Genomic DNA, 12,152 nt, shown 5'->3' on the forward strand with positions numbered 1-12,152 from the left:
ACTGCACCTGTTCTTAAATACTTGAAAGAACACTAACAGTGCCTTTGCCAAAACCAGAAGTCAGTGGATTTATTGAATCTGATCATGTTACCAACTTTTGCCACCTCACTGATTAGCTCAATGCATTTTCTTGTTACTGATTAAACTGGCATGTCAATTTTTTCAGCATTGGTGGTCACCTTGCTTTCCATTCTAGTCATTAGATAATCATGAAATTGTCTTGTGGTTTTTCATTGGAAAAGATCATAAAAGTAGAATTTCCTAATAAATTTGGGATCACCTGTGCTGTGACTGACAAAATGTTATCATGTGTGTTCTGACAAAGTGTGGTCCACTGGAGAAGGGAATGGCAAACCACTTGCCACAAAGTATTCTTGCCTTTAGAACCCCATGAACAGTATGAAAAGTCAAAAAGATAGGACACTGAAAGATGAACTGCCTAATATGCTACTGGAGATCAGTGGAGAAATAACTCCAGAAAGAATGAAGAGACGGAGCCAGAGCAAAAACAGCACCCAGTTATGGATGACTGGTGATGGAAGCAAGGTCCAATGATGTAAAGAGCAATATTGCATAGAAACCTGGAATGTTAAGTCCATAAATCAAGGCAAATTGGAAGTGGTCAAACAGGAGGTGACAAGAGTGAACGTTGACATTTTAGGAATCAGAGAACTAAAATGGACTGGAATGGGTGAATTTAATTCAAATGACCATTATATCTACTACTGTGGGCAAGAATCCCTTAGAAGAAATGGAGTAGCCATCATAATCAACAAAAGAGTCCAAAATGCAGTACTTGGATGCAATCTCAAAAACGACAAAATGATCTCTGTTTGTTTCCAAGGCAAACCATTCAATATCAAGGTAATCCAAGTCTATGCCCCAACCAGTAATGCTAAAGAAGCTGAAGTTGAACAGTTCTACGAAGACCTACAAGACCTTCTAGAACTAACACCCCAAAAAGATGTCCTTTTCATTATAGGGGACTGGAATGCAAAAGTAGGAAGTCAAGAAACACCTAGAGTAACAGAAAAATTTGGCCTTGGAGAACAGAATGAAGCAGGGCTAAAGCTAATACAGTTTTGCCAAGAGAACGCACTGATCATTGCAAACACCCTCTTCCAACAACACAAGAGAAGACTCTACACATGGACATCACCAAATGGCCAACACTGAGATCAGACTGATTATATTCTTTGCAGCCAGAGGTGGAGAAGCTCTGTACAGTCAGCAAAAACAAGACCGAGAGCTGACTATGGCTAAGATCATGAACTCCTTTCATTGCCAAATTCAGACTTAAATTGAAAATACAGAAAACCACTGGACCATTCAGATATGACCTAAATCAAATCCCTTCCGACTATACAGTGGAAGTATGAAATAGATTTAAGGGACTAGATCTGATAGAGTGCCTGATGAACTATGGATGGAGGTTCATGACATTGTACAGGAGACAGGAATCAAGACCATTCCGAAGAAAAAGAAATGTCTGTCTGAGGAGGCCTTACAAATAGCTGTGTAAAGAAGAGAAGTGAAAAGCAAAGGAGAAAAGGAAAGATACACCCTTTTGCATGTAGAGTTCCAAAGAATAGCAAGGAGAGATAAGAAAGCCTTCATCAGTGATCAGTGCAAAGAAATAGAGGAAAAGAACAGAATGGGAAAGACTAGAGATTCCTTCAAGAAAATTAGAGATACCAAGGAGACATTTCATGCAATGATGGGCTAACTAAAGGACAGAAATGGTATGGACTTAACAGAAGCAGAAGATATTAAGAAGAGGTGGCAAGAACACACAGAAGAACTGTACAAAAAAGATCTTAACAACCCAGATAATCACGATGGTGTGATCACTCACCTAGAACTAGACATCCTGGAATGTGAAGTCAGGTGGGCCTTATCACTATAAACAAAGCTAGTTAGAGGTGATGGAGTTCCAGTTGAGCTATTTCAAATCCTAAAAGATGATGCTGTGAAAGTGCTGCACTCAGTATGCCAGCAAATTTGAAAAAGGCAGCAGTGGCTACAGGACTGGAAAAGGTCAGTTTTCATTCCAATCCCAAAGAAGGCAATGCCAGAGAATGCTCAAACTGCCACACAATTGTACTCCTCTCACACACTAGTAAAGTAATGCACAAAATTCTCCAATTAAAATAAATTTATATAAAGAAAATTCTCCAAACCAGGCTTCAGCAATACATGAACCATGAACTTCCAGATGTTCAAGCTGTTTTTTGAAAAGGTAGAAGAACCACAGATCAAATTGCCAACATCTGTTGGATCATCGAAAAGGCAAGAGAGTTCCAGAAAAACATCTATTTTTGCTTTATTGACTATGACAAAGCCTTTGACTTGTGTGGATCACCACAAACTGGGGAAAATTCTGAAAGAGATGGGACTACCAGACCACCTAGATGGGACTACCAGACCACCTGACCTGTCTCTTGAGAAATCTGTATGCAGGTCAGGAAGCAACAGTGAGAATTGGACATGGAACAACAGACTGGTTCCAAATAAGAAAAGGAGTACGTCAAGGTATATATTGTCACCCTGCTTATTTAACTTCTATGCAGAGTACATCATGAGAAATGCTGGGCTGAATGAAACACAAGCTGGAATCAAGATTGCCAGGAAAAATTATCAGTAACCTCAGATATGCAGATGACACCATCCTTATGGCAGAAAGCAAAGAAGAACTAAAGAGCCTCTTGATGAAAGTGAAAGAGGAGAGTGTAAAAGTTGGCTTAAAGCTCAACATTTAGAAAAGGAAGATCCTGGCATCTGTTCCCATCACTTCATGGCAAACAGATGGGGAAACAGTGGAAATAGTGGCAGACTTTATTTTTGGGGGGCTCCAAAATCACTGCAGATGGTGACTGCAGCCATGAAATTAAAGAACGCTCCTTGGAAGAAAAGTTATGACCAAACTAGACAGCATGTTTAAAAGCAGAAATGTTACTTTGCCAATAAAGGTCCATCTGCTGCTGCTGCTGCTGCTAAGTCGTCCATCTAGTCAAGGCTATTGTTTTTCCAATAGTCATGTATGGATATGAGAGTTGGACTATGAAGAGAGCTGAGCACCAAAGAATTGATGCTTTTGAACTGTGGTGTTGGAGAAGACCCGAGAGTCCCTTGGACTGCAAGGAGATCCAACCAGTCCATCCTAAAGGAAATCAGTCCCGAATATTCATTGGAAGGACTGATGTTGAAGCTGAAACTCCCAATACTTTGGCCACCAGATGTGAAGAGCTAACCCATTTGAAAAGAGCTTGATTCTGGGAAGGATTGAAGGCAGAAGGAGAAGGGGACAACAGAGGATGAGATGGTTGGATGGCATCACTGACTCAGTGGACATGAGTTTGAGTATGCTCCTGGAGTTGGTGATGGACAGGTAGGTCTGGCATGCTGTAGTCCATGGAGTCTCAAAGAGTTGGACACGACTGAGTGACTGAACTGAACTGAACTTTGCTGTGACTGGGATGCTACCTATCTTTGAGAAGTTCTGGCAAGATCTCTCTATTTTGTGTTTCCCCAGCAGTGTTCCATCAGACGTTCATAGATGTCCCCATCCAATTGCTACTGGTAAATAAATTTGATGAAGCACAGATTTACAAAATTAAATCGTTATTTTTTAAAATAGGACTCCTCAGAAATTTTAATATGCTAATGGACATTGTATATCTCTAAACAAGGATATAGTTTGTATTCCCCAGACTTATTTGGCCATTGAACCCTTTATTTGCACAGTATTTATTAACATTTTTTGAAGAACAGAATTTGAGAAATGCTATTGTTGGCACTCTATATTTCATCTTTGGCCTTTAATTTTGAAAGGGAGAATGAAATATAAAACAGTTTTATTTCATTATGGGGCTTTTAATATCATTTTCCTTTATGTTTTATTAAGCTCCAGAGTGAGATTAATATTAAGGATAGGGAAGAAGAGTAATTATGAAAGAGGTATGTGGGCTGACCATGTGAACTGTGTGATTTGTAATCAGTTTTTCTACCCTACATTTTATGTCATCACTTGCCATGAGTGTACAGTTCTCCTTTTTTGTTTATTTTGAGAGCCTTGGAATTAGACAGCCAGAAGTTAGGAGGGTGAAAATCTATTAATAAGAAGGATCATCAGGCATCCTTCAAGATATTTATAATTTGTGTGATTATTTACAAAAGATTGGGAAATTATAGCTGAGCAATTAGTCCAATATGAAATAATGAGAATTGTTGACTCTGTGGCTAATTTTATTGTTTTAGATGACTTTGGTTGTAACTTCTGTTTAAGACAAAGTATTATTATGTCTTGGGTGATTTTAGAGCTAACAGTCCAGTTTTTATGACTTCTAAGAAATAATGAAAGTGATTTTGTATGTGTTAATATGTTCATTAGATCTTTAATAAAAACAGTTAAAGTATTCAGTTAACATGTATAATACTTTACATGTATTATCTTATTGAGTTCTCACCCTCAGTTGTGGCTAGAGCAGAGTAGTAAAGTAATAAGAGGGAAAGTAGTAGGAAATAAGGTTGTAGCAATAGAATGCAGGCCAATTCATTATAGAACCTTATAAATCAGAATCAGGACTTTGGAAAACTGTCAGCATTTTAAGCAGGTGAACGATCTGCCATGTTTTAAGATCATTGACTGCTGGGAGGAGAAGAGACCGTAGGGAATAAAGAACATGAAAGGGAGAACAAAGGAGGTTATTATTAGTCAAGATGGGTGTTTTGGATAAGTATGGTAGTGGTGGTTGGAGGTAATAAGTGGAAATACTATGACAGTTTTTGAAGGTAGAGCTGACAGGATTTACTAATGGGTTGGATATGAGGTGTGAGAGAGAGTGACCAAGTTTTTTGTCCTAAGCAGCTGCAAGAATGAAATTTTCATCTATTGTCATAAGATGAAGATTGAGGAGTATAGATGTATTTTGGGGGGCAGGAAGGGAGTGAAGAAATCTGGAATTCTGTTTTGTGCATGTTGGTTTAAAATGCATACAAGTAGTGATGTCAGGTGGACTTTCCAGGTGCCACTAGTGGTAAAGAACCTGGCTGCCAGTGCAGGAGAGATGTGAGACCTGGGTTTGATCGCTTTGTTGAGATCCTCTCTACATGACATGGCAACCCACTCCAGTATTCTTGCCTGGAGAATCCCCATGGACAAAGAAGCCTACAGTCCATGGGGTCACAAAGAGTCGGACGTAACTGAAGCAACTTAGCACATACCCACACACAGTGATGTCGAGTAGGCAGTTGGATACAAGATATTTAAAGCCATGAAATGAAGAGATAACCTAAGGAGTGATTATAGATAGAGAAAAGATTTCTGAGTACTGAATTCTGGAGAACTTTTTTCTGTCATTGTAACTTGGTGTCTGTTTCTTGCTCAAGTTTTCTCTCTCTTCCTCCTCTTTCAGTGTATATGAGTGAATTAAAATTGCCCGTATCTCCAATATAATCTAATGTATCACATTTCTAAAATAGTCTTAATTTGTACCTAAAATAGTAATGGAAACACATTTATATATTGCTTTGAACTTTGTAAAGAATTTTATGAAATATCTGATGTGTGCCAGTACTGTGCTAGGTCTTCTCAATGTATTATCTGTTTGAATTTTGTAGATGATTGATTGTGTAAATGGAAGTAGTGATGTATGTGGCAGATCATAACTTCAGAGAAACCATTCTTCTGAGTTTATATGTTGCTTCAGTTTATATGTATATACACACACATATATACTTTTTAAATTAATGAGAGCATAAAGGTAAAGATTGTAATTGATATTGTGTAGTAGAAAGAACATTGGATCAGGTGTCCAGCCTTGTCACTGAATAGCTATGGGGAAGGGATTTAGATTTTTCTTGGGTCCTGTTTCCTATCTGTGGAAAAATAATAAGATTAAGTTTGAGGAGGTATTCAGTCAAGGGGTCTCAACCAGTAAGTAGATTGGGAATAGTTGTTTTGATTTATGCCTCTATATCCGCACTATTCAGTGCTGTAGCCTCTAGCCATATGTAGCTATTTAAACTTAAATTATTTAAAATTTGGTTGCTCAGTTGCACTTGGCACATTTCAAGTGCTCAATAACCACATATGTCTAGTTGCTACTGTTTTGAACAGTGCAGCTCAATTACATTTCATCATTGAAGAAAGTTTTATTAGACAGCACTGCTTTATACAACCATTGTTCTAACAGGTTTCTTTGAAATATGTAGTTAGATATTTGAACTTAATTTGTCCATCTTGCCAATGAACTGGAAATAGCAAAAATTAAAAATAATTAATTCTTTTATGGGATAAAAATGCATGTAGCTCATTTTCACAGTATCGTGTGTCTAAGTACTTTAAAATTATAACCAGAAGAGCTTTCATAGCACTATTAAGAAATTTTCATTAGAATCTATCGATGGCACCTTTCATGTTCAATTTCTGTATAGAAACAAGTGTTTTTGAAAACTAAATGCTAATAATTAAAAAAAATAGTAACATTTTGCTATTATGTGTGATAGGAGATGTAAAATACTAGTTTTAAAATAATTTAGTATCATTAAAATTAAAGTGGCTTCAGGATGCAGTATTTGTGGTTGTAGAAACTATTTTTCTCCCCTCTTTCTGGTTCCTAAACAGAAAAAGGGAATACATCGTTGTACAAAATGCAGGCTGCAATTTTTAACATGCAAAGAGAAAATGGATCACAAGACTCAGCATCATCGGACATTTATAAAACCTAAACAACTAGAAGGATTGCCTCCTGGAACAAAAGTGAGTTCAAATATGTTGTATTTTAACATTTTGTATGATAATAGACATTAACTCCTGCCTGGTTTTATTTGTTGTATATAATACTTTAAAAATGATTTGTGATTTAATTAAGACTTTAATTTTAAATTTCACTGTTCCTATGTTTAGGGGGAAAACACCTAACCATTGCTTTTTGGTCAATAGTGTGTGCAAGTCTAGAGTGGTATTCCTTTGTAAAAAGTGTAACTAGATTAACTATTCTGGAGGCAGTGGCTTATATCAGTGTTACATAGGCTATTTTTGAGCTATTCCTGTTGGCAGTGTATTTGTCATTTTTATCTGTTGAACTGTAAGATGCTTGAGGTTAGGAATCATGTTTTTTTTATCTTTGTATCCTCAGCATCTGGTATAGTGCCTGTTGAATGCTGTAGGTTCTCAGGTGTTTATTGAAGGTATTACTGAGTCTACTCTTAGAGATGCAAGTTCTGCTGCTGGATAGCATTATGTTTTAAGTGAACCAACACATGTCTGACTGCATACTGATGACTGTAATTTACTTTTCCCTTTTTGCCTTATATACCTCTGTTTTCTCTGACTTCTTTATATACAGTCAGCTCTTGAATATTTGCTCCAGTGGAGGGAAACAGAGGCATGGATAATCCAAAGTGAAATAATCCCCAAAACATTTATATTTGGCTTTGGGTACTTACCTTTGAATGTGGGTATGTCTGTTATTTGAATTAACTATAACAATATAAAGCCATGCTCTGAAGACCTAGAGCAAGAGAAGCTATCCAGCATCCTTCCCTGCAGTCCATGCATTCCATGCTGGGACTAGACATGCAAAACACTAATGTAAGCAGTGCAGTCCTCTATCATATTTTCCCTTAATAATAATAATAATAATAATAATAATAATAATGATACTAAATGTTTTATAGCACCTTAGCATTAGGCTTTTGGTATACTTTTTCATATATTCTATTATTTAATCCATGCAGTAATCCAGTGAAGTAGACAAGGCAGATATTGTCCCTTATAGATAAAGAAGCTTAGAGAGGGTAAGTAACTTAATCAAGGTCACATGGCTAGGAAGAAATAGTCTTAGCTTTAACCTCAAGTCTTTCATTCCTATTCCAGTGCCTTTGTATGATGCAAAGCACATATTTTTCATTATATTTGCTCATAAGCTGTTTCTCAAATACATCCGGTATGTATAGTCAAATGGTTAGTGTTGGTAGGCAATTGTGTTTTCCATTGTTTACCAGCAAATATAATTTCTGAATACCTATGATAAGTCTTGTATTAGCTCCCTTTAAGGAAATTCTCAGTATTATTAAACTCTCCATACCATGTAATGAATTTATATAACCCCTCTCATAATCTTTGTAAACATATATCCTGCCCAATGAGCCCCTGAAAAGAAGAAATCATGTTTAGTGTAGATTTGCATGTTTTATAGTTGTTGAAGGGTGATGCAGTCATTGCTAGGTTTTGAGATTTAAGTTTTGACCTTTGTGCTTGTGAATTTCTAAAGTTAAATCAGAGCATAGAAATAGCTAGGGAATGTACTCTTTTAATATTCATATAATTTGCTTTAACTGCTAATTATCCATTAATAACTTAACATATAACTGATATCAGTACAAAAATGTAAGATTACAAGTGAGTAAATATCAAGTTTAATTTCATTTAATTGGTATGAACATTTAAAATAAATGAAAGACTTATCCAGTTATAGTTTATACTTGCCCTTTCCAAATACTTGATGTTTAACTTTTTGTTATGCAGTGATATTTTAACAGTAAGGTAATGATTAATTTTCTAAAGCAGATATTATCTTCATTTTTGTAGGTTACTATTCGAGCTTCAGTTGGACCTCTTCAATCAGGATCTTCAACCACACCTTCCATTAGTGCAAGCACTTCTACCCTTCAGCTCTCACCTCCAAGGACTAAAAATATAACTGCTAAAAGTCCCACAAAATCCAACACAACTAAACCTAATATAACTAAATCCATTGCAAGTAAACCTAATGCAAGTAAGCCTAATGGAAATAAACCTAAATACAAATCAAAAATATCTAATCTGCAAAAGAAACAAAGCACATTGGCTAGTAGCAATAAAAAAAGTAAAGTCAATACAGCATTGAGGAATTTAAGGTAAACTTTTATTCTTGATACCCAATACTAATTTAATCTTAATTAATAACTGAACATGAACATGATAAAAGTTTTATTTAATATAAATTTACCCTATTACACAACTCTCTTGTACATTTATATGCTGTCACTTAATGCCAACAGATAATAAAAAATGTTTTTATAACTATTGAACAGTACTTGAATTACTATTTTTTTATATTCATTATAAAAAATTATAGTATTTTTTACTATATAAAAATATAATATTTTTAATGTTCATTCAACATAAAACACTGGGATTTTGTGTTGTGCTTATATCTTGTGATCTTTGAATGGTTAATTTAATCCCTTTTATTCTAGTAAGAAACACTACCTGATATTAAATTGTTTATACACTTATTCTAGCTATTATTCTATAGCAGATTTTTCAAATTATTAATCCCTGTTTGAAGTTGTAAAGACCTTAGTTTTAATTAACAGACTGTTAATAAGGCTCTCCTTTATTATTTTTGTTTTAAAATATATTTTTATCATTTTCTTTGTATCTCTATAAGGTATCGTCGGGGAGTTCACAAGTGCATTGAGTGTTATTCTGAAATAAAAGATTTTGCAAACCACTTTCCTACATATGTCCACTGTAGTTTTTGCAGATACAACACTAGCTGTAGCAAATCCTATGTGAATCATATGATGAGGTAAGATGAGTTAAACATCTATAATTGCCAATTGAAAACAGTTGCCCTAGTATAAGTCAGTTTTGCTCTTTGAGAAACAATTAGAGAACTTCTAAGATGATTCCTGGTACTATTTTTCAACATAGTAATTCATAAAATTCCTGGAAACTTGAATTGTAAGAACAGTTAGACTAATGAAATTAAGATAGATTTGTTAGGGAATATAGTTTTCCTATGGGAATTTTTTATCCTATAGAACTTTCAAATGCGGTTACTTCCAAAGACAGAAAAGTAATGTCACATGGTAAAGAATAAAGAGCTGGACACAGTTGAGTGACTGACAGTTTCGCTTTTCACTTCCTCATGAAGCATACATGTAATCTCACGAGTGGTGTTTTCTTCAAAGCAGTCACTTTGTGATTCCAGGATTTTCAGTGATCTTAGATATTTTATTGGATCTTGTTTCTCTTTCTGTCTCTGTTTTTGTCTATAATCCATTCTGTCTGTCTGTCCATCCATCCATCAGGCCATCCATCCTTGCATTCATTCAGTGAGATGAGAGACTATTTCATTATTGCCACTGTTGGAATTATTTTTCATTAATTCATTCAGTTTAGATAACTTGAGTATTTATTCCATGCAGAGAAAACTTTCACAGTCTGTGTTATCTTCATTGGTATCATATTAGTTGAGCTATCCTTCAGGGTGGATTTTTATTTTTTTAAAAATAGTCAAAAATTGTTCCAATATAAGCCAGTTAGGTTGATTATTCACAGTGAAGTTTTGCCTTTTTTTTTTTTTGTCCCCAAAAGTTAGATTTAGAGTATAACTAACAAAAGTGATTTTTATACAGATCACAATATGACCTTTGTGTTACTTTCAGGTCATAATCAACTGCTCCTTTAAAAGGCCTCTTCCATGTTTCTTGGTGGCTTTAGCCCCTCTCTCACAGTTGTTTAACTCCCTTGATAACTAGCCTGACTCCATGGTCCCTGACTTCTTTCTTCAGTGCCAGTGTTTTATATCAACTTTAAAGTTGTTGTGCTCCCTTTCTTACCACCATACTATTTTAATCTTATATATGGTTCATTTCTTTAGAATTCGCATTTCCCCATGATTTTCTGGGCTTTGAAGTCCTTTTTCTGGACCAGTAGCACTCATCTAACTTTATAGTCATCCTTACCCTCAGGGTCATCTGTTTTGACAGTTGCTTTGTTTTTGTTCTGGAATCTTTTACATATTTAGTCTTGCTTACCTGGCTTAAAGGCCAAAGACTTGAACATCATCTTCTACTGAACTTTATGCTCAATTCTAAACTACCAAATAGTGCTTGATTCAGATCAACTCTGTCTTTAACTTGAATTGGGACCTGTCTTTTTATTTTTAAAAATAAGAAGTATACTCTTTTATTCTTATCTGTAGTATCTTCAGTTCAGTTCAGTTGCTCAGTCGTGTCTGACTCCTTGCGACCCCATGAATCGCAGCACGCCAGGCCTCCCTGTCCATCACCAACTCCCGGAGTTCACTCAAACTCATGTCCATCGAGTCAGTGATGCCATCCAGCCATCTCATCCCCTGTCGTCCCCTTCTCCTCCTGCCCCCAATCCCTCCCAGCAGCAGAGTCTTTTCCAATGAGTTAACTCTTCGCATCAGGTGGCCAAAGTATTGGAGTTTCAGCTTTAGCATCAGTCCTTCCAAAGAACACCCAGGACTGATCTCCTTTAGAATGGACTGGTTGGATCTCCTTGCAGCAAGGTAGTATCTTATTAATGCTTTATTTTAAATTCTCTTAGTTGTCACCCTGGCCTACTATAATTACTCAGTTGGAGTCCATCATTTTAATTAATCCTTTCAGTCTCAAGTATTTTTCCTGTTGCCTTCATCCAAGCATTGATCTCAGAAATCACGCATGTTCCACTTCGCAGTTAATCCTGCCCCTTATCTCCTCTAGTTCTTCCACAGCTCCTTGCAGTTAATTTACAACTTCATCTCTTATCTGTCAGGTTCCTTTTGCTTGCAAATGACTTCAAGTATTTTTTTAAGATGAGGGATATTCGTCTGTACTGCTTACCTTCCTTAATTCTTGACTTATTACCATGAACATTTGTAAAAAGTATTTGTTACTAGCATTTTCATGATTCATTTCTTCACCTTTTGAGTATCATCTTCACCTAACACTGCCCCTTTAAAGATTATCTGTCAAGTACTTACCTCTGTATTCATTTTTTTCACTGTTATCACTCTATGAGTTCTTTAGAGTCATTGTTGTCACTCACTTTTGAAACTATTCTCTTCAGCTTTTGCTTAATTATTAACACTATTTTTCTTCTTCCTTTTTGCCTACTCCTGTTTCATTGTCTTTTCTTCCTTCATCTCTTCTTGCCTCTTTACATTTCCTTTCTTGGTAACGTAATCACTGTCACTTTTACCTTTCAACTTTAAGTCTTCCAGTTTCAGTCTTTAGTTTTCCTAAGATGTAACTCTATATTTCTAATTATTTTTATTGTTTTTTTTTTTAACTTTGACTTATTCGCATCTAGAAAGAACATAAATAAACCAAGCATTCTCATCTTTCCAGAATTGACATGACTGCTG

General features: G+C 35.7%; 1 protein-coding gene across 21 annotated transcripts in view; it reads left to right on the plus strand.

The window, feature by feature from the left end:
- Positions 1-12,152, plus strand: part of ZNF280D (zinc finger protein 280D) — a 127,461-nt gene that overhangs the window by 70,443 nt on the left and 44,866 nt on the right. For all 21 annotated transcript variants that reach the window (XM_015097014.4, XM_042252408.2, XM_042252409.2 and 18 more), the window contains 3 exons: positions 6,626-6,760; positions 8,594-8,901; positions 9,438-9,578. In XM_015097014.4, coding sequence (XP_014952500.1) covers positions 6,626-6,760; positions 8,594-8,901; positions 9,438-9,578 — 584 coding nt within the window. The remainder of the gene's footprint in view (positions 1-6,625; positions 6,761-8,593; positions 8,902-9,437; positions 9,579-12,152) is intronic.

The sequence above is a fragment of the Ovis aries genome, chromosome 7, assembly GCF_016772045.2.
Source record: "Ovis aries strain OAR_USU_Benz2616 breed Rambouillet chromosome 7, ARS-UI_Ramb_v3.0, whole genome shotgun sequence".
NCBI classification, from domain to species: Eukaryota; Metazoa; Chordata; class Mammalia; order Artiodactyla; family Bovidae; genus Ovis; species Ovis aries.